Below are 22,531 nucleotides of genomic sequence, written 5' to 3' on the forward strand. Positions count from 1 at the left end.
ACTTTCCAGGTCCCACCATGTCTTCTCAAAAAATAAGAGATCTTTCTTTCTTACACCTGCATAGTACTCCATTGTGTATATGTATCACAGTGTTTTATCCATTCGACTACTGATGGGCATTTGGACTATTTGCAGATCTTAGCTATTGTAAATGGTGCTGCTACAAACATGGGGGTACATATATTCTTTCTGATTGGTGTTTCAGGCTTCTTAGGGTATATTCTTAGAAGTGGGATAACTGGGTCAAATGGAAGTTCGATTTTTAATATTTTGAGGTAACACCATATTGTTTTCCATAGTGGCTGCACCAGTCTGCATTCCCACCAGCAGTGAACTAGAATCCCCTTTTCTCCACACCCTCACCAACACGTGTTTGATGATTTGTTGATGGCGGCCATTCTGACAGGTGTGAGGTGATACCTCATTGTTGTTTTCATTTGCATCTCTCTGATGATTAGTGATGTTGAGCATTTCTTCATATATCTGTTGGCCATTTGTATGTCCTGTTTGGAGAGGTGTCTATTTAGTTCCTCTGCCCATTTTTTAATTGGGTTCTTTGTCTCCCTTTTGTTGAGTTGTATGAGCACTCTCTATATATTGGAAATTAACCCCTTATCTGATATATCATTGGCAATTATGCTGTCCCATACAGTGGGTAGCCTTTCCATTTTCATTATTGTAAATTTTGCTGTACAGAAGCTTTTGAGTTTGATGTAGTCCCATGTGTTCATTTTCTCCTTTGTTTCTGTTGCCTTAGGTGAAGTGTCAGTGAAAATTCTGCTGCAAATGATGTCTGAAATTTTGTTGCCTACATTTTCTTCTAGGATTTTTATGCATTCATGAGTCACATTTAAGTCTTTTATCCATTTTGAGTTCATTCTTGTGTAGGGTGTAAGTTGATGGTCTAGTTTCATTTTTTTGCATGTAGCTGTCCAATTTTCCCAATACCATTTATTAAAGAGACTGTCTTTACTCCATTGTATACTCTTGCCACTTTCGTCAAATATTAATTGAGCAAATTGTCTTGGGTCCAATTCTAGGTTCTCTACTCTGTTCCATTTATCTATTTCTGTTCTTGTACCAGTACCAGGCTGTTTTGATTACAGTGCCTTTGTAGTATAACCTGAATTCTGGTAAGGTGATCCCTCCAACTTTGTTCTTCTTTTTAAAGATTGATGTGGCTATTCGGGGTCCTTTTTGGTTCCATATGAACTTTTGAAATGTTTGTTCTAGTTCTGTGAAGTACGTCATTGGTATTTTGATGGGGACTGCATTGAATCTATAGATTGCTTTAGGTAGTATGGACATGTTAATGATGTTGATTCTTCCAATCCATGAACAAGGTATGTTCTTCCACTTATTTTTTATATCTTCCTCTAATTCCTTTTTCAATGACCTGTAGTTTTCTGCAAATAGGTCCTTTATTTCTTTGGTTAAGTTTATTCCTAGGTATCTTAATTTTTTTTCTGCGATGGTAAATGGATTGTTTTTTTAGTTTCTCTTTCTGTGAGTTCATCATTGGTGTACACGAATGCCATCTATTTCTTGACGTTAATTTTGTATCCTGCTACTTTGCCAAATTCATTTACTAAGCCTAGTAAATTTCTGATGGAGTCTTTGGGGTTTTCTATGTATAGTATCATGTCATCTGAGAATAGTGACAGTTTTGCTTCCTCCTTTCCAATATGGATCCCTTTTATTTTTTCTTCATGTCTAATTGCTGTGGCTAACACTTCCAGTACTATGTTAAATAAGAGTGGAAAAAGTATGTATCCTTGTCTTGTTCCTGTTCTTAAGGGAAATGCTTTTAGTTTTTGCCCATTGAGTATGATGTTGGCTGTAGGTCTTTCATATATGGCCTTTATTATGTCAAGATAGTATCCCTCTATTCCCAGATTGCTCTACATTTTATCAGAAATTGGTGCTGGATTTTGTTGAATGCTTTTTCAGCATCTATTGATATGATCATATGATTTTTATCTTTCCCTTTGTTTAGTGGTTTATTACATTTATTGATTTGCAAATATTGTACCAGTGTTGCATCCCTGGGATGAATCCCACTTGGTGAATAATTTTTTTTAATGTATTGCTGAATTCAATTTGCTAGTATTTTGTTCAGGATTTTGGCATCTATGTCCATCAGGGATATGGCCTGTAGCTTCCTTTCTTTGTAGTGTCTTTTTCTGGTTTTGAAATTAGAATTATCCTGGCCTCATAAAACGAGTTTAGAAGTCTTCTTTTTTCTTAAATTTTTTGAAACAGTTTAAGGACAATGGGTGTTAGTTCATCTTTGAATGTTCACTAAAACTCCCCTGTGAAGCTGTCCAGGTCTGGGCTTTTGTTTGCTGGGAGAGTCTTGATTACATCTTCAATTTCTTCTGTTGTTATTGGTCTGTTCAAGTTTTCTCTCTCTTTCCGGTTCAGTTTTGGGAAACTATGTGTTTCTAGAAATTGGTCCTTTTCACTTAGATTGTCTAATTTGTTGCTGTGTAATTGTTCATAACATTTGTTAACAATCCTTTGTATTTCTGTGGTGTCAGTTATTATTTCTCCTCTTTCATTTCTGATTTTGGTATTTGGGTTCTCTCTCTTAGTTTCTTGGTGAGTCTAGCTAAGGGTCCATCAATCTTGTTTATCTTTTCAAAGAACCAGCTGTTTGAAAAGAACCAGCTCTTTGTTTCATTGATTCTTTGAATTGTTTTTTTTTGTTTGTTTGTTTCCAGGTCATTTACTTCTGCTCTGATCTTTACTACTTCCTTCCTTCTACTTGCTCTGGGGTATTCTTTGTTTGCTTGTTTTCTAGTTCTTTAAATTGTGAGGTTAGATAGTCTCTTAGAAATTTTTCTTGTTTCTTGAGGTAGGCCTGTTGTGCTATGAACTTCCCTCTCATAACTGCTTTTGTTGCATCTCATAGATTTTGTATTGTTGTCTGTTCATTTTCATTGGGTTTCAGGAAGTTTAATTTCTTTTTGGATCTCCATGGTAACCCATTCATTGTTGAATAACTTGCTGTTTAGCCTCCATGTGTTCAAATGTCTTTGCATGTTCTTGTTGCAATTGATTTCTTGTTTCATACCATTGTGATCTGAGAAGATGCATGATATGATTTCAGTCTTCTTGAACTTGTAGCGACTTAGTTTGTGCTCTAATATGTGGTCTACTTTTGAGAATTTCCCATGTGCACTTGAGAAGAATGTGAATTCTGCAATTTTGGGGTATAATTCTCTGTAGATATCTATTAAATCTACTTGATCTAGCACTTCATTTAGAGTCTGTATTTCCTTGTTAAATTTTTGTCTAGATGATCTATCCAGTGATGTGAGTTGGATGTTGAAGTCCCCTGTTATGATTGTATTGCTGTTGATTTCTTTCCTGAAATCCTCCAGAAGATTTTTAATATATGTTGGTGCTCCTATATAGGGTGCATATATGTCTACCAAAGTTATATCTTCCTGTGGGATAGATCCTTTCAATATTATGTAGTGGCCTTCTTTGTCTTTAGTTATGGCCTTCATTTTGAAATCTATTTTATCAAATATGAGTAGTGCTACCCCATCTTTTTTTTCCTTTCTATTTGCTTGAAAGATTTTTTTCCATCCTTTCACTTTCAACCTATGTGAGTTTTTTGTTGTGAGGTGGGTCTCTTATAAACAGCATATATGTGAGTCATGCTTTCTTATCCAGTCAGCTACTCTGTTTCTTTTTATTGAAGCATTCAAACCATTCACATTTAAGGTGATAATTGATATGTACTTATTTATTGCCATTTTTGTTTAGTATGGTTCTATTTTTCTTCCCATTTTTTGTACTAATTATAGTAGTCCTTTTAACATATCTAGCAGTGGTGGTTTGGTGTTAATATATTCCCTTCACCTTTTTTTTTTTTTTTTGTCTGGAAAGCTCTTAATTTCACCTTCTATTTTCAATGATGGCCTTGCTGGATAGAGTAGTCTTGGATCAGATCCTTGTTTTTCATGACCTTGATTAATTTATGCTACTCCCTGCTGGCCTATAGTGTTTCTGTTGAGAAGTCAGCTGAGAGCCTTATGGGGTTTCCTTTGTAGGTAACCTGTTGCTTATCTCTTGCTGCTTTTAGGATTTTCTCTTTGTCTTTAATTTTTGGTATTTTAATTACTATGTGTCTTGGTGTGGGCCTGTTTGGGTTCTTCTTACTTGGGGCTCTCTGTGCTTTTTGAACTTGAATGCCTCCTTCCTTCACTAAGTTAGGAAAGTTTTCTGTCACTATTTCTTCAAATATATTTTCTAGCCCTTGCCCATTTTCTTCCTCTTTGGAGACTCCTATGATGTGAATGTTATTATATTTCCATTTGTCCCACAATTCTCTTATGCTATCTTCCTGTTTTTTAATTGTTTTTCCCTTTAGGTTTTCTGATTGGTTGATTTTTTCTACCCTGTCTTCTAATTCACTGATCTGGTCCTCAGTTTTCTCTACTCTGCTGTTTAGTCCTTCCAATGTGTTCTTTATTCCTGCTATGGAATTCTTCATTTCCACTTGGTTGGTTTTCAATGTTTCTATATTTTTACTCATGGTGCTGATGTCCGTACATATTCTGTAGAGCTTCCTTAAGATCATGACTCTGAACTCTACCCCTGATAATTTGCTTAGCTGCATTTCATTTATCTCATCTTCAATAGAGTTCTCTTGTTCTTTCATTTGGGATTTGTTTTATTGTTTCATCATTTTGGCTATCTCAGTGGGTTTTGGAGCCTGCAAATCTTCCCTGTGGGTGTTGGGGTTCTGCTGTTTGTGGCTCCCTCTACTGGGTTTGGATATGCCTCGGTGGGCCCATGTTAAACACCACTGTCAAGTCTTACTTTCCTGGGTAGAACTGTAAGCCCAGGAATGGTTCAGTTATCCTCTAGCTTTTTCCTGTAGGCTAGTAGTCTCAGTTACTCAGTGCCTTGGAATGTAGCCCTGGTGTTCTGCATAAGAGGATTTCCAAAGAGTGGGATAGATGCTTTTTGTTAAGGAGCCTCAATTTGCATTTTTGTCTCACCTGGGAAAGGCTGAATCTCTGAGGGGCGGGGGCTGCTGCTTTTCCCGACAGCTCAGGAAGGAGCACACTGGCCACCATCCTTTGTGGCCGCAACTCACCAAAACCTCTGAGTGCCCTTTAAATCCCGGGTGTCCCCACATAGTTCCAGCTCAGTCTGCCCTCCCTCTGCTGTAGCCCCCAGGTGAGTGGCTGTGGCTATTTTAGTGCTCTGTCCCAGCTCTCTGCACTGTGGAGTGGGCTTGATCTATGCCTATCTTATGGGCTGCTGGGTCACACAGGCCTCTCTGGTGTTTCAGCACCCCACAGATCCTGCAGATAACTGGATCACACAGTACCTGCGGAGTTGCACAGGCCTCTCTGGCTCAGTCCCTTTGGGGACCAGGCTCTATGCCTATCTTATAAGCTACTAGGTTGCAGAAGCCTCTCTGGTGCCCCTGCACCCTCCAGGTCCTGTGGGCAGGCAACTGAATCGCACCAGTCCCTCTCGGGCTCCGGTTTCCCACTGCTTTTGTGAGCTGCTGGACCGCACAGGCCTCTGTGGAGCCCCAGGTCCCATCGCTGGTGGCTGGAGAGTGCTGCCCCATGGGGCTCAACTTCTGCTCAGCTTTTATTGTAGTTTTTGGGGATGGGTCTCAGCTGCTGGTCTGTGCTTCTGTTGCCTGAGGATGGATGTCTGCTCCCTAGCCTCTGTTGCTGGGTGTATATCTTGACTCTGATCAGACTGCTACTGTGGTGGATGGTGCTGGGCTCCCAGCTGTCTGAGGCTTCCCCTACCAGCACCTTGGGAGCACCACTACTGTGCACTGGTCTGTGTTGACACAGAGTGTCCACTGGTCCGATGGTGCCAGGTGCACTGATGGGCTCACGTTGCTGGGCCCTAGCCACTCCCATTGCCTCCTTCTAGGGAAGATCCAGGACCTTCCAAAATGGTGGGACTCCCTGCAGTTCAGGGAGAAGCGGCCTGAAGAGCCACTTACCATGGCAGCCAGCTGCTGCCCTCCACAGCACAGGAACCTTCTAGTCCACGTCTCTGCACTGCAGGAGTTTGGTTGTCCTGCTTCACATCCACTCACACCCTCTCACACACTTGCTCACTCTCTCACACACTCACCCTCCCTCCAGTCCTGTCCACTACCATCTTCTCCCTACATCCTCATTCTGTAATTTTCAAGGGAAAGTGTATCAGACTCTCTGGAAATGCTATATTTGCTCTCTTACTCCCCTTGAAGACACTGATCCATTCCCTCTCACCCCACTGTCCTTGAGAATTACTACAAGTAACAAGAGCTGTTACTGATGGGAGCTGGTTATACTTGTGAATGCTGTAAGGCTGCAGAGACAGAAGTCTGAAAAACCACTAGACTGAATTACCTTTAAGGTCCCTTCCAGATATAAAATTACTATCAAAAATGGAACCATTCCAACCACTGCATGCATAATACAATGATCCCCTTCCCTTCCATCAGGTACCACAGACTTTATCTGTGTACTAAGGCTTAGCAATATGTAAGTGTATCAAATCAACATTTTGTACACCTTAAATTTACACATGTCAATTATATCTCAATAAATCTGAGGGAAAAAAGAAAGCTCAGGATGCCCAGCTTAGGTTAGATGGTCTCTCAAAGTCAACAGTAGCTCTGAGATTCCTTGTGTATCATCAGGCAACATGCATTAGCATGGCCAGGCAATAATGTCCTGGGCCATCCCAAAGAGGAAATCCGTTGCATTTCCATGCAATAGTGTCTTGGGCCATCCCAAAAAGGAAATCCATTGCATTTCCAAGTAATAGTGTTCTGGGCCATCCCAAAGAGGAAATTCATTGCATTTCCATGTAAAAGTTTCCTGAGTCATTCCAAAGAGGAAATACATTGTATTTCACCTTTTAGAAAAACCTAGAACAAGTCTAATTTGGGCCAATTTTCTAATTCAAAAGCAGTAACAAAAGAAGTGAGGGCTGTCCAATGAAATTCTTGCCAAGAGGATAAGGTTTTATTTTTAATCTAAAACCTTGAAGAAACCCACTATTTCTTCTGGACTAAGCAAGTGTTCTTATTTGAACATAATTTCTATTTTCTTACCTTATTGTCAAAGAGAAAGAGCCCAAAGAAAAGGCTGTAGAGGTCAGCTGTCAGAATGCCGAGGTTCACAGAGGTGGCACTGGTAACTTTAATCACCAGTGGCATGAAGCTGTACAGGCAGAACATACAGAGGGCAAATGCCACAAAGAGCAGGGCTGTGAAGACATGGAGAATCTATTATTACAGGAAGAAATCAAAAGGCAAGGTGCTTAAGACTTCACTGCCATATAAAATCTCCTAATCCTTTAACATACTATCTAAAAGCCCCTTGTTAATATCAGCATTACGAATGAGACATACAACACTCTCAGGAAAAATAAAAATAAAAACAAGATGTGATGTAGGTGAAGGACTTCAAAAATCCAACAGGGTATTGAGTGGTCAAGTAGACAATCTTCACAAAAAGTCTGAAGGCTTGAGATACAGATGTAAATGAAAGGTAATCTGACAAAGGCCTGTCTTATTCAGAATTCCTAGTAACGAAAGGCTATTCCTGAAGGTAAAGATTAAAAATTAACTTCTATGGAGGTTCGTTTATAAGCCCTCAGAAAACTCAATGCAAACCACTATAGCTCTCTGTGTACTGAATTAATCTGATTCTACAATAATGCCTAAATATTATTAAAATAAAGTATTTGTTTCTTGATGTGTGTTTTTGTCAGAGGGAAAAATACTGATAAAAAGAAAGATGACTTATGTACATACCAATTTTCCAGTCCCAATGAATGCTGGCAATATCCTTATATTCCACGAGCAATCTAAGATTAAAACAAGAGGTCACAGAGAGATCCATATACTAATTTTTACAATTTTATAAGCATTTAGTTGCTATACTTCAGATAAAGTGAGAAATTATGTTGACTTTTTAATTTTTCTTAGAGTATAAAATATCTTTTTTATAAAAGTGACAAATATTAACACCAAAAGAATCCATAAACATATTTGACTCCCTTAAAGCCTTCAACAGTAGTCAGCTGTAGGAGGAAAATATGACATTATGTTTTCCCTTTGGATAGGAAGTTAACATTTTCTGGAAATAACTGATAAAGTCTTTAATGGTAATGCCTCTACCACATGTATAAGAAAATGAGACATAATTCTTGACATTTTAAAAATCCTCTAATATACATTTAGCAAGTTATTGATTTTACATGTGAATCTGGGCCAAATAAACAATGGATATCAATAGTTAGGAAATAATCATCTATGACATATTTATTTTGTTTTTAAGGAAAAGTTTAGACTTACAGCTGTATGCCACTGATAATTATTCCAAATAAGCCCAGCATTCCTAAAAACTCCTGTCTGCTCAGCTTCTTCACAATGTATTCTTCACACACATTAGAAATGGCATAGAGGGAAGCCCCAACAAGGACCAAGATGTCGCCAATCAGTACATCACTACCTGTAAAAAAAACAAGCCACAAAAAGGAACACATTGTCAAAGGGAAACCACTTTAACTTGCTTCCAGGAGCTTATCTGGCTCGTGTCCGTTTAAGATTAAGATTTTCTGGGAGGAGAAACCCTGATTTCTAGAAGGTTAAAGACTCTATCTTCTTACTTTCTTACTTCTTACTTTCTAGAACAATTTTTCTGTAATTTTTCATATTTTGACTCCTCACGAGACTAACAGACTGGAAGACAATGGTATAGGACTTAATGTAAGGTCTCAGAAAATGATTCTATGACATGAGAAATCAATGGAATTTACTGAAGGGAATTAATTGAAAATTATAGGGAAAGAAGCTAGGTAAGCAAGGTCATTTCTCTCTTAAAGAAGATATTGAAGTCACTTGTAGATTGGGTGAACTCATTGACCTTACTGAGATTTTATACCATCAATTGTCTCAACTTTGTCCAAAGAATATCAAAGTGTTTTCATCAACAGAGTGGACACAAAGTCTCTATTTGATTAAAAAAAAAAAAAAAAAAAGAGTCTATAGTAGGTTTTCCAGTAACTAATACAAATGTAAGGGCCAAAAGAAAATTGCAAATACATAAAGAAACTTCTTTCATGAAACAAAACAAAACTAATGTGACAAAAAGGAACAAGAACTGTGGGCAGGTAGGAACAGAAAGAGTGCTTTGGGAAGTGGTTACAATACCAGAAGAAGCAAGTAAATCTGAAAATAAAATGGTAAAGACAGTTAACTCAGACATGTTTCCTGCCTTTTACTATGTATTTGAAAAGTAAAAGCGAAAACCTAAGCAAAACCATAAACAAGTAACAGTCTTACCTGAGTTGTCTTCCCTCCCTGCTAATATGTCTGCACCAACCATAGTCCCTACCCCCAGCAGACAGACAGCCACAGCAATGAAGTGGATCACTCTGTATCTTGCATAAAGAATGAACCATGAGAGAGCCATCAACACAGGAATCCCAAAGCAATCCAAAAGCTGCATGGGAGGAGAAAAAAAAAAAAGCTTCAAACACCTCTCATTAGCCATCATATATGTAATTAACTAATAATAAAAGTTAGTTTTTATTGAGCATTTATTACTGCCAGCCCTATACTAAATGCTTTATCTGGATTAACTCATTTAATACTCACAGCAACCCTAAGATTGAAACTGCAAACCCCATTTTACACATGATGAAAAACAGAGGCCCACAGAGGTTAAATGAGTTGCCCAAAGTCACACAGCTAAAAGTCAGAGAGATAGCTGAATTCAGGAATTCTGCCCAAGGGTCTGTGCAATTTTCTACTACACTACAACCTGGGTTTATCCTTAAATTCAACAGGCATACTTTCCTACATACATGTACCCATTCACTCAGTCAACAAATATTTCAGCTTGGGAGACACTGTGAGAGGATCTGGAATGTAGAGAAAAAGAGAGACCCACGCCCTGCCCTCAGGAGCATACAGAAGGCTAGCCGGACACAGAATAAATAATCACACAGCCACATATTTAACTGCCATTGGGCTGAGAGCTACAAAAAAGTACTGGTTATTATGAGAAAACAGAAAGACACCATCTCTCTGACAGTGTCCCACCCTACCATGTCCGACAGACACCTGCTCACAGCAAATAGTCTTGCTTGTCATCATATGATCCTTCAGCGCCTGTTGACCCTGAGTCCAGAAAATATTTGCTACACCCTTGCTATTGCCAGTCTGAAAAGCAGGGCGATTAATGATGATAAAATTACAGAAAATACAAAATCATTTGTAAGATAAAAGGAAAACTAGAGATTTCATTCACTCAGTTTTTCACAAAGTGAAATAAAGTGTATTCAATGATAATAGGTAATAATTATACCAATAAAATTTCTCAATCTGCTGTTCGCCTGTTGTTTTTAACCTTGTCCGGGATGCTCTCTGTAGCTGTTTAATCTTGGACAAGGCAGGCCCCTAAATCTCCAGCAGCCTGCTAGATCGTGTCCATGGTTGTTAGCTAATCATCTTTTACTGCAGGGTCATTACTGGAGTCTGACACCCTGCACAGGAATGGGCACCTTGCCTTATGATTTATTCCAGCTGCAGAACTCTAATCTCCTAAGTGCTTTATTGAGCCTGCCCAAATAACAAAGCATTAAATGATGCAAATGATAACAGGCTGTCCCAGAAGACACCAGCTGAATTCAGCCATAATGACTTAACAAAGTCTGAACTATATTGCTTAAACAAAAAAAAATAGCAAAAGTCACTAAAAATTCTCACAGGAGACTCCCAGTCCTCAAATTGTATTTAAAATTAAACTTAAACTTGCCCTATTTTTGACAATTCTGGTGGGCAACGAGGGGCCACATAAGGGAGCTGCCTTGGCCTTGGTATGAGTTCCAGACTCCCTAGGCGACCGACTGTGTGAGTTACCCTTTGAGTAATAGCCAGTTACTCTCTGGGCCAAAACATGAAATGAAGAGATCAGACTAAATGATCTCACAAGTAAGTACCTTCCAACTCCAAAACTCTAAGACTTCTTATGTGATATCTATCACATACAGCCATTTATCTACATTGAATCTCCTTTTCGAAATGTACTCTTGGTGACTGATTCGTTCAGTTCCAAGAGTCCCCCTATTTAATTTAATCTTTATAAATTATTGTACAATCACAGTAAGCAAGGTAACAAGTAAGACCCTGGGAATGGGGGAAAGCTGGGAAAGCATAAGTATAAAAATGAGTTAGACAGCCCGGCCAGTGTGGCTCAGTGGATTGAGCATGGTCCCATGCACTGAGAAGTCCCATTTGATTCCTGGTCAGGGCATATGTCCAGGTTGCAGGCTCGATCCCCAGTAGGAGGCGTGCAGGATGCAGCCAATTGGTGTTTCTCACATCAATGTTTCTATCTCTCCCTTCCTCCTTTTCTAAAAAATCAATAAAAACATATTTTTTAAAAATTAAGTTGGACTTTATTAGAGATACAATGGAGAATAGAGGAGAAAGTGAAATTGAGTTAAACCTTAGAGATGGGAGGAGGGGGTCTTCAAAAAGGGTTACATTCTAATAAGAACAAAGCAGTACAAAAGAGAAGAAGTTGACTATGGGTGGTGACCACATAGATGGGGCAATAAAATGGGAGGAGACATGAGCAGAAACCTAGGCCATGGGTTTCAATGGCCACATCATGAACTTCATGAAAACCTCTACATTACTACTTGTAGTTACAGAATCTTTGAAGGAATCCTTAGAAGGAGGTTCAAAGACCATAAAATCCAAACTTCCACCCTTTCAAACTATCCAGGCCAGAGACTTACTCAAGTAGAGAATCAAAAGAGTTCCAGGGATGAGGGCTCTGTGCTGCTGGAGACAGCTTTAGTTGTCAGAGGTTTAAAACATACACTCCGCTGCCAGACTGGTTTGGCACTGTGTGGAACGACTCAGGAGCATAAAGAACTGGGAGAGCTGGGACAGCAGTAGGAGTTTCTTGCTGAGTCATCCATCATGGGACAGTAGCTGTCTTGCTTGAAGAGCCCCTTCTCAGAGCCCCAGGAAGAAGCACAGCCCATCCTTCAGGAATTTAAAACCACCCAGCCAGGCCAAAGAAATGCAAATTGAGGCTCATTAATAGCCAGTAAGCACCTGCCCCACTTTCTGGAAATCCTCTTACCTTGAACACCTAAGGGATTTTTTTAAAAAAGCTCAGGGCTTTAACCAAAGGCTCATCACATAACTGAGACTAATTGCCTCCAGGCAAAAAACTAGAGAATAATTGAACCTTCCCTAGGCTTAGAAATCCACCCAGGAAAGTAAGACGTGACAGTGGTGTTTAACACAGACCCTGCCATACTCATCGAAACCCAGTAGAGAGGGGGGAAGATGGCGGCGGGCAGGAACAGAGGGAGGGTGAGAGTGTGAGAGAACGTGAAGGTGGACAACCAAACCACTACAGTGCAGAGACACAGAGCATAAGGTTCCTGTGCCATGGACGGGAGCAGCCGGCTACCACGGTAAGTGGCCCTTTAGGGTGCTTCTCCCTGTGCAGCTTGGAGGTCCCACCATTTGGAAGATCCTGGGTCTCCCCTGAGAGGAGGCAGTGGGAGCAGCTAGGGCCCAGCAACCTGAGCCCATGAGTGCACCTGGCACCATCGGACCAGTGGACACTCTGTGTCAACACACACCAATGCACAGTGGTGGAGCTCCCAAGGTGCTGGTCGGGGAAGCCTCAGGCAGCCAGGAGCCCAGCACCATCCCCCACGGTAGCAGCCCAAAAAGAGTCCACATATACCCCCAGAAACAGAGGCTGGGGATCAGAAATTCATCCCAAGGCAACAGAAGCACAGACTAGCAGATAAGACCCATCCCCAAAATCTACAGAAAAAGCTGAGCAGGAGTTGAGCCCCACGGGGCAGCAGCACTCCCCAGCCACCAGCTGCGAGACCTGGGGCTCCACAGAGGCCTGCGTAGTCCAGAAGCTCACAAAAGCAGTGGGAAGCCAGAGCCCGAGAGGGACTGGTGCAATCCATTTGCCTGCCCGTGGGACCTGCAGGGTGCTGGGGCAACAGAGAGGCCTCTGCAACCTAGTAGCCCACAAGAGTAGTGGGAAGCTGGAGCCCAAGAGAGACTGCCAGCCCACAGGAACTAAAGGGTGCGGGGGCACCAGAGAGGCCTGTGTGACCCAGCAGGGACTGTGCCATCCAGTTACCCATGGGACCTGTGGGGTGCTGAAGCACCAGGGAGGCCTGCTCAACCCAGCAAGGACTGTGCCATCCAGTTACCCACGAGACCTGCAGGGTGCTGAAGGACCAGAAAGGCCTGTGCCAACCACCAGGGACTGTGAGATCTAGTTACCCATTGGGCCTGTGGGGTACTGAAGCACCAGAGAGAACTGTGCAACCCAGCAGGGAATGTGCCATCCAGTTACCCGCAGGACCTGCGGAGTGCTGAAGCACCAGAGAGGCCTGTGCCACCCAGCAGGGACTGCACACTCTAGATACCCATAGGGACTGTGGAATGCTAAAGCACCAGAGAGGCCTGCAAGACCCAGCAGCACATAACATAGGCATAGAGCCAGCTCCCCAGAGGGACTGTGCAATTCAGTTACCCAGGGACCTGCAGGGTGCGGGGGCACCAGAAAGGCTTGTGCGACCCAGCTGCACACAAACAGGCTTAGAGGATATGAAAAAGGATGCGGAGTGAATAGAAGCCACACAGACAATCTCCCAGGACCAAATGGGAATTACAACTAAAATAAAGACAAATCCTTGGAAAAAAGCAATAAGAGCAGCAGGACAGAACCATATAACCAGGGACACTGGCAGAACACCAGGGCTACATTCCAAGGCCCTGAGTAACTGAGACTACTAGACACCAAGAAAAAGCTAGAGGATAACAGAACCTTTCCTGGGCTTGCAAATCTACGCAGAAAAGTAAGACTTGACAGTGGTGTTTAACGTGAGCCCACCCAAGCTCATCCGAACCTAGTAGAGGGAGCCACAAACAGCAGAACACCAACACCCACAGGGAAAATTTGGCAGGCTCCAAAACACACGGAGATAGCCAAATTGGTGAAACAAAGAAACAAATACCAGATGAAAGAACAAGAGAATTCTATCGAAGATGAGATAAATGTGGAGCAGTGAAGCAAGTTAACAGAACTAAATTCAGAGCCATAATATTGAGGAAGCTCAACAGCATGTGTAAGGACATGAGCACCATGAGTAAAGACATAGAAATGTTGTAAACCAACCAGTTGAAAATTAAAAACCACCAAGAAGAAATGAAGAACGACATATCAGAAATAAAGAACACATTAGAAGGACTAACCAGCAAAGTAGAGGAGGCTGAGGACCGGATCAGTGAATTAGAAGACAGGGTAGAAAAAAGTAACCAATCAGGAAACCGAAAGAAAAAAAATGATTACAAAACCGGAAGATAGCTTAAGAGAACTGTGGGACAACGGGAAACATAATAACATTCGCATCATAGAAATCCCCGAACAGGAAGAAAATGAGCAAGGGTTAGAGAATATATTAGAAGAAATAATAAAAGAAAACTTTCCTAACTTGGTGAAGGAAGAAGGCATTCAAGTTCAAGAAGCACAGAGAGCCCCAAGTAAGAAGAACCCAAACAGGCCCACACCAAGACACATAGTAATTAAAATGCCAAAAATTAAAGACAAAGAAAGAATCCTAAAGGCACCAAGTGATAAAGAACAGGTTACCTACAAAGGAAACCCCATAAGGCTCTCAGCTGACTTCTCAACAGAAACACTACAGGCCAGAAGACAGTGGCATGAAGTAATCAAGGTCATGGAAAAACAAGAATCTGAATCCAAGACTATTCTATCCAGCAAGGCTATCATTCAAAATAGAAGTTCAAATAGAGAGCTTTCCAGACACACAAAGACTAAGGGAATATATTAACACCAAACCAGCACTACAAGATATGTTAAAAGGACTGCTATAATAGAAGAAAAAATAGGAAGAAAAATAGAACCACACTAAACAAAAATGGTGAGAAATAAATACATATCAATTATCACCTTAAATGTAAATGGTCTGAATGCTACGATAAAAAGACACAGAGTAGCTGATTGGATAAGAAAGCATAACTCATCTATATGTTGTTTACAAGAAACCCACCTCACAACAAAAGACTCACATAAATTGAAAGTGAAGGGATGGAAAAAAATCTTTCAAGCAAACGGAAAAGAAAAAAAAAGCTGGGGTAGCAATACTTATATCTGATAAAATAGATTTCAGAATGAAGGCCATAATTAGAGACAAAGAAGGCCACTACGTAATATTGAAAGGATCTATCCAACAGGAATATATAACCTTGATAAACATATATGCACCCAATATAGGAGCACCAAAATATACTAAAAAACTTCTGGAGGACTTCAAAGGAGAAATCGATAGCAATACAATCATAGCAGGGGACTTCAACACCCCGCTGACATCACTGGATAGATCCTCTAGACAAAAAATTAGCAAGGAAACAGAGACTCTAAATGAAGCACTAGACCAAATGGATTTAATAGATATGTACAGAGAACTACACCCCAAAACTACAAAATTCACATTCTTCTCAAGTGCACATGGAACATTCTCAAAGATAGACCACATGTTTGGGCACAAACTAAGTCTCTACAAGTTCAAGAATATTGAAATTATATCAAGCATCTTCTCAGATCACAATGGCATGAAACTAGAAAGCAATTGCAAGAAGAACATACAAAGACATTTGAACACATGGAAGCTAAATAGCATGTTATTAAACAATGAATGGGTCACCGAGGAGATCAAGGAAGAAATCAAAAACTTCCAGGAAACCAATGAAAATAAAGACACAACAACACAAAATCTATGGGATGCAGCAAAAGCAGTTCTGAGAGGGAAGTTCATAGCACTACAGGCCTACCTCAAAAAAGAATAAAAATCTCTAATACACTATCTAACCTAACAACTTAAAGAACTAGAGAGCAAACAAAAAGAAAACGCCACGTCAAGTAGAAGGAAGGAAATAGTAAAGATCAGAGCAGAAATAAATGACATAGAGACCAAAAAAACAATTCAAAGGATCAATAAAACAAAGAGCTGGTTTTTCGAAAAGATAAACAACATTGATGGACCCTTAGCTAGACTCACCAAGAAACAAAGAGAGAGAACCCAAATACACAGAATCAGAAATGAAAGAGGAGAGATAACAACTGACACCACAGAAATACAAAATATCGTTAACAACTACTATGAACAATTTTATGGCAACAAATTCGACAATCTAAGCGAAAGGGACAAATTTCTAGAAACACATAGTCTCCCAAAACTGGATCAGGAAGAGATAGAAAACTTGAACAGACCAATAACAACAAAAGAAATTGAAGATGTAATCAAGACTCTCCCAGCAAACAAAAGCCCAGGCCCGGATGGCTTCATGGGGGAGTTTTACTGAACATTCAAAGAAGAACTAATACCCATTCTCCTCAAACTATTTCAAAAAATTCAAGAAGAAAAAGATTTCCAAATTCGTTTTATGAAGCCAGCATAATTCTAATTCCAAAACCAGAAAAAGACACAACAAAGAAAGAAAACTATAGGCCAATATCCCTGATGAACATAGATGCCAAAATCCTAACAAAATACTAGCAAATCAGATCCAGCAATACACCAAAAAAATTATCCACCATGACCAAGTGGGATTCATCCCAGGGATGCAAGGCTAGTACAATATTCGCAAATCCATAAACGTGATACACCACATAAATAAAATGAAGAATAAAAACCACATGATAATATCAATAAATGCTGAAAAAGCCTTCAAAAAAATCCAGCATTCATTTCTGATAAAAATGCTCAGCAGTGTGGGAATAGAGGGATCATATCTCGATATAATAAAGGCCATATATGAAAGACCTACAGCCAACATCATACTCAATGGGCAAAAACTAAAAGCATTTCCCTTAAGAACAGGAACAAGGCAAGAATGCCCACTTTCGCCACTCCTATTTAACCTACTACTGGAAGTCTTAGCCACAGCAATCAGACAGGAAGAAAAAATAAAAGATATCCAAATTGGAAAGGAGGAAGTGAAACTGTCATTATTTGCAGATGACATGATACTGTACATAGAAAACCCCAAAGACTCCATCAAAAGTTTACTAGACTTAATCAATGAATTTGGCAAAGTAGCAGGATACAAAATTAACGTCAAGAAATTGACAGCATTCTTATACACCAATGATGAACTCACAGAAAGAGAAACTAAGAAAACAATCCCATTTACCATTGCGGCAAAAAAATTAAGATACCTAGGAATAAACTTAACCAAAGAAATAAAGGACCTATTCGCAGAAAACTACAGGTCATTGAAAAAAAGAAATAGACGAAGATGTAAAAAAGTGGAAGCACATACCCTGTTCGTGGATTGGGAGAATTAACATCATTAAAATGTCCATATTACCCAAAGCAATATATAGATTCAACGCAATCCCCATCAAAATACCAACGGCATACTTCACAGAATTAGAACATTTACTTCAAAAGTTCATATGGAACCAAAAAAGGCCTCGAATAGCCACAGCAATCTTGAAAAGGAAGAACAAAGTTGGAGGGATCACAATACCAGATTTCAGGTTATACTACAAAGCCACCATAATCAAAACAGCCTGGTACTGGCACAGGAACAAGTATATAGACCAGTGGAACAGAACAGAGAACCCAGAAAAGGACCCAAGGCAATATGCTCAATTAATATTTGACAAAGGTGGCAAAAGCATACAGTGGAGTAAGGACAGCCTCTTTAATAAATGGTGCTGGGAAAATTGGACAGCTACTTGCAGAAACATGAAACTAGACCATCAACTTACACCCTACACGAGAAGAAACTCAAAATGGATAAAAGACTTAAATGTAACTCATGAATCCATAAAATCCTAGAAGAGACTTTAGGCAACAATATTTCAGACATCATACACAGCAGAATTTTTACTGACACATCACCTAAGGCAACAGAAACAAAGGAGAAAATGAACACATGGGACTACATCAAACTCAAAAGCTTCTGCACAGCAAAAAAACAACCATCAAAATGGAAAGGGCACCCACTGCATGAGAGAGCATAACTGCCAATGATACATCAGATAGAGGGTTAATTTCCAAAATATATAGGGTACTCATACAACTCAACAAAAGGAATACAAAGAACCCAATTGAAAAATGGGCAGAGACCCTAGCCAGTTTGATTCAGCAGTTAGAGCGTTGGCCTGTGGTCCTGAGAGACCCAGGTTTGCTTCCCTCTAAGGGCACGTACCATGGTTGCAATTTGTCCCTGGCCCTGGTTGGGTCATGCGGGAGGCAGCCACTCGATGTGTCCCTTTCATATCAATGTGTGTCTCTCTCTCTCCCTCTCCCTCTCTCCCTCTCTCTCTCTCTCTCTCTCTCTCTCTCTCTCTCCTCCCTCCCTCCCTCCCTCCCACTCTATCTGAACAAAAAATGGAAAAATGTCCTCGGGTGAGGATAAAAAATAAATAAATAATAACGTGCAGAGGAGCTAAATAGGCACCTCTTCAAATAGGAGATAGAAATGGCCAAGAGACTAATGAAGAAATGCTCAACATCACTAATCATCAGAGAGATGCAAATGAAAACAACAATGAGGTATCACCTCACACCTGTCAGAATGTCTCCTGCCAATAACAAAGCATCAAACAACAAGTGTTGGCGAGGGTGTGAAAAAAAGGGGAGTCTAGTACATTGCTGGTGGGGATGCAGACTGGTGCAGCCACTATGGAAAACAATGTGGTGTTACCTCAAAAATTTTAAAATTGAATTGCTATTTGACCCAGTGATCCTACTTCTAAGAATATACCCTAAGAAGCCTGAAACACCAATCAGAAAGAATATATGTACCCCCATGTTTGTAGCAGCACTATTTACAATAGCTAAGATCTGGAAACAGCCCAAATGTCCATCAGTAGACAAATGGATAAAAAAGTAGTGGTACATATACACGACAGAGTTCTATGCAGCTGTAAGAAAGAAAGATCTCTTATCCTTTGAGACAACATGGAGGCACCTGGAAAGTATTATCCTAAGTGAAACAAGCCAATCCAAGAAAGACAGATATCATATAATCTCACTTATTTGTGGAATATAATGATCATAACAGTCTGAAGAACAGGGTAGTCACAGAGACATGGAAGTAGGGTACAGACTGACAATCCCCAGAAGGGGGGGGGTGGATGAACTACAGAACTTATATGGATGCATGCATAACCAATGGACATGGACAACAAAACTGGGGATGGGGAGGTCAGGGAGGGGAAGGAGGGTGTCAATGGGGGATAAAGGGGAAACATCTGTAACAAAAATAAATAAATAAATATATATATATATATATATACACACACACACACACACACACACAGGAACATATACATATATATACACACACACACTTGGTAGGGAAGCCAGGTGGAGGTGGAAGAGGGCATAGGGGATTAAATGGTGATGAAAAATAAATAAATATAAAATGAAAATATACTCCTTGCTGAAGCCATAAATACACAACTTTTGACAATCAAATGCTTAGGTTTTTCTAAGAGTCTAATATGAAAAAAATTATTTTGGAATAGGAGAAATGAACTTCAGTCACAAAACCCAAGTGTGAGTGTTCTAACACACCTTTGTGTTTAGACCTTGCACCTGATCATCACTGGTCAGAGATCAAAGTTTCTGGAAATTGTAATCAAGTCATTGAATTGTGTGTGAGATTATGAGGGTAGATGTGACTAGAAAATGCTATTTTTCACTTACTGACTGCCCACTGTTTAAAGTACAGTTAATACTATTTGTGATAAACTTCATCCTTTATTTAATTCCTGGTTTTAATTTTTAAGAAATTCTGGGGTTTTCTATGTACCTCCTACAATGTCTGTCTTAACAAATATTTCCTTTCTGGACTTTTAAACTCATGCCAGTCAAAAATAAAGAGGTGTGCTGTGGACCGTGCTTAGCACAAGGTTACAGAAAATAAAGCATTTAATAAAATGCATTCTGGGCCCTAGCTCAGCGGTTAGAGCGTCGACCTGCGGTCCTGAGAGACCCGGGTTCGGTTCCCGTAGGGGCGCGTACCTCGGTTGCAGTTTGTCCCCGGCCCTGGCCGGTTGTGCGGGTGGCAGCCACTCGATGTGTTCCTTTCACGTCGATGTTTCTCTCTCTCTCTCTGTTCCGTTCCTCTCTCTTCCTCCCACTCTACCTGAACACAAAAAATGGAAAAATGTCCTCGAATGAGGATAAAAAAAAAAAAAATGCATTCTGGTAATAATAGCACTTAATGTATATTCCCATTGGAAAAATACTGAGTTCCTATCAATCCTTATCTCACTTCAATTATTCCACATTCCTAATATTTGGGAATCAAATAAGAACATCTCTGTTTTACATGGTGAGAAAAGCCATGCATCAAAAAGTTATAAATTCATTAAACAATGAGTCTAACCTGGCAATGGAGTCTATCTTTCTTTCACCTCCATTTATAAAACATTTTGTCATTAGCAATGGCAAGTCAGTGTTACAACACATCCCATAGCTTCCTAACATTAAGACAACTGAATCATACTACATTGTGCACCCCTCGACCAAGGCAGTCTCTTTCCATGCCCATTTTCCCTCCGTTTCCCCACTTCCACCTATTCCCACCCCCCTTTCCTCCTGGCTATCACCACACTGTTGTCTGTGTGCGTCTGTGTGTGTGTGTGTGTGCGTGTGTGTGTGTTTTTGGTTAATGCCTTCACCTTCTTTCATCCAGCCCCCAACCTCCTCCCCTCTGACAGGTGTCAGTCTGTTTCATCTATCCATGCCTCTGTTTCTATTTTTGTTCATCAGTTTATTTTGTCCATTAGATTCACATACACCCAATTTAAAAAAACACAACTGAATTAGTTTTCCTCAACTCCACCAAGTTGACTGCTATATAGGAACATTTCTTTAAATTCAGTGAATAAACAAACAAGGATGTGAGTTTTGCCTTTGGCTACGATCTCTACCCAAGATGTCTAGCAGGTTCCTTTGTCTTGAATACCTACTTTACTAGCAAACCTCTCTCTTCTGTAGCACAAAGGTACATCCACTTTATATTCATGTGTGAGCAACACATAAAGCAGCACTCTCATCAACATCACAGCATCAATTGCCAACTAAATATTTATGCTTATTTTGGTAGAAACTGTTCTAATCTGCTATAGCATTTGTAATTTGAGAACTCATTAACTTGTATACATTTTCACTAAGTCCAGAAACCCTTTCTCATTAGCACATATGCTCCACTGGAAAACAGATAGTATCCACTTGTGTTTAGGTTTTCTTCAAGTGAACAGGTTTTCCAGAAAATTAACACATATGAGTTCATATTCTTCTCTTAAAACTATAAAATCCAAAGCCCTGGCCAGTGTGGCTCAGTTGGTTGGGTGTCATTTCATGCACCAAAAGACTAATGGTTCAATTCCCAGTTAGGACACATGCCAGGGGTTGCGTGCTCAATCCCTGATAGGGGGCATGCAGGAGGCAGCCGACTGATGTTCCATTTCCACATTGATGTTTCCCTCTCTCTCCCTCTCCCTTCCTCTTTCTCTAAAAATCAATAAAAAAGTACATTTTAAAAAAAACTAAACTCCAAATTCGCCAGAGGATGTCCTCTTACCTGGACGCTGGTTAGAGTCGTGTACTGGTACGCTCTGACAATTAGGTAATTCGCTTCTACATCTGCTAGTCCCAGCAGGATATACTTCCACCATTTTCTTTTCAAGATGCATAAAAGGTTATCACTGCCTGGTTGAAAGAAATCTGGGTTAGTACATGTAACCTGAAAATGATGCGTGCACGTTGACTTAGTGTTTACTGTGTATTTTAGATGTGGCCCCTCCTGATTTCCACTACTCATAATCCAAATTCCTACAACAGTTCAGCAGTCAGACTTTTCCAGTATAAGACTCAGCTAAGGTGTCATCACAAACCAAGTGTACAATGAAAGCACCAGAGAAAAAGTAGAAAAAAGTTATTAAATTCCCTTCCTCATTGTGACAGAAATACAATATCTAGATACAATTTTGGTTGTTGCCATTCCTGACAAGCTACTGATTATCCTAGGAAATGAAATGTTTTCTTATGGAAATTTAACCTCCATTCATGGGCTTTTTCAAAAGAAATTCTGCATATGGTCATTCTTTTGGAAGAGATGTGCTTTCCAGAGAAAATTAAGTCAGCGATAAGTTTGGAAAAAGACTTAAGTGGCACCATTGAAGAAACACCTCCTATTCATGAAATTCTATTTATTCAAGTTAACTGTGATTCACTTCTTTAGAGAATCTACCATCACAGGACATACAGTTAGCAGATAGATTAGAAGGCTTATTGTAAATAACCTACAAAGAAATGAAGGGAGTGAGAATCATAACCAGATAATTACCATTAAAACCAAATTAACAGGAAAATCCTGAAAGCACAGTTAGTCTTCCTCAACATGAGATGGTACAAAAAACACCTA

General features: G+C 40.0%; 1 protein-coding gene across 1 annotated transcript in view; it reads right to left on the bottom strand.

Annotated features, from left to right (window-relative positions):
* Nucleotides 1-22,531, bottom strand: part of SLC35F2 (solute carrier family 35 member F2) — a 74,164-nt gene that overhangs the window by 5,559 nt on the left and 46,074 nt on the right. Inside the window, exons 3-7 of the mRNA XM_036258601.1 lie at nt 21,689-21,816; nt 9,338-9,497; nt 8,348-8,504; nt 7,805-7,857; nt 7,100-7,254 (exon numbers count right to left, since the gene is read on the bottom strand). Of these exons, the coding sequence (XP_036114494.1) occupies nt 7,100-7,254; nt 7,805-7,857; nt 8,348-8,504; nt 9,338-9,497; nt 21,689-21,816 (653 nt within the window). The remainder of the gene's footprint in view (nt 1-7,099; nt 7,255-7,804; nt 7,858-8,347; nt 8,505-9,337; nt 9,498-21,688; nt 21,817-22,531) is intronic.

The sequence above is a fragment of the Molossus molossus genome, unplaced genomic scaffold, assembly GCF_014108415.1.
Source record: "Molossus molossus isolate mMolMol1 unplaced genomic scaffold, mMolMol1.p scaffold_m16_p_13, whole genome shotgun sequence".
NCBI lineage: Eukaryota > Metazoa > Chordata > Mammalia > Chiroptera > Molossidae > Molossus > Molossus molossus.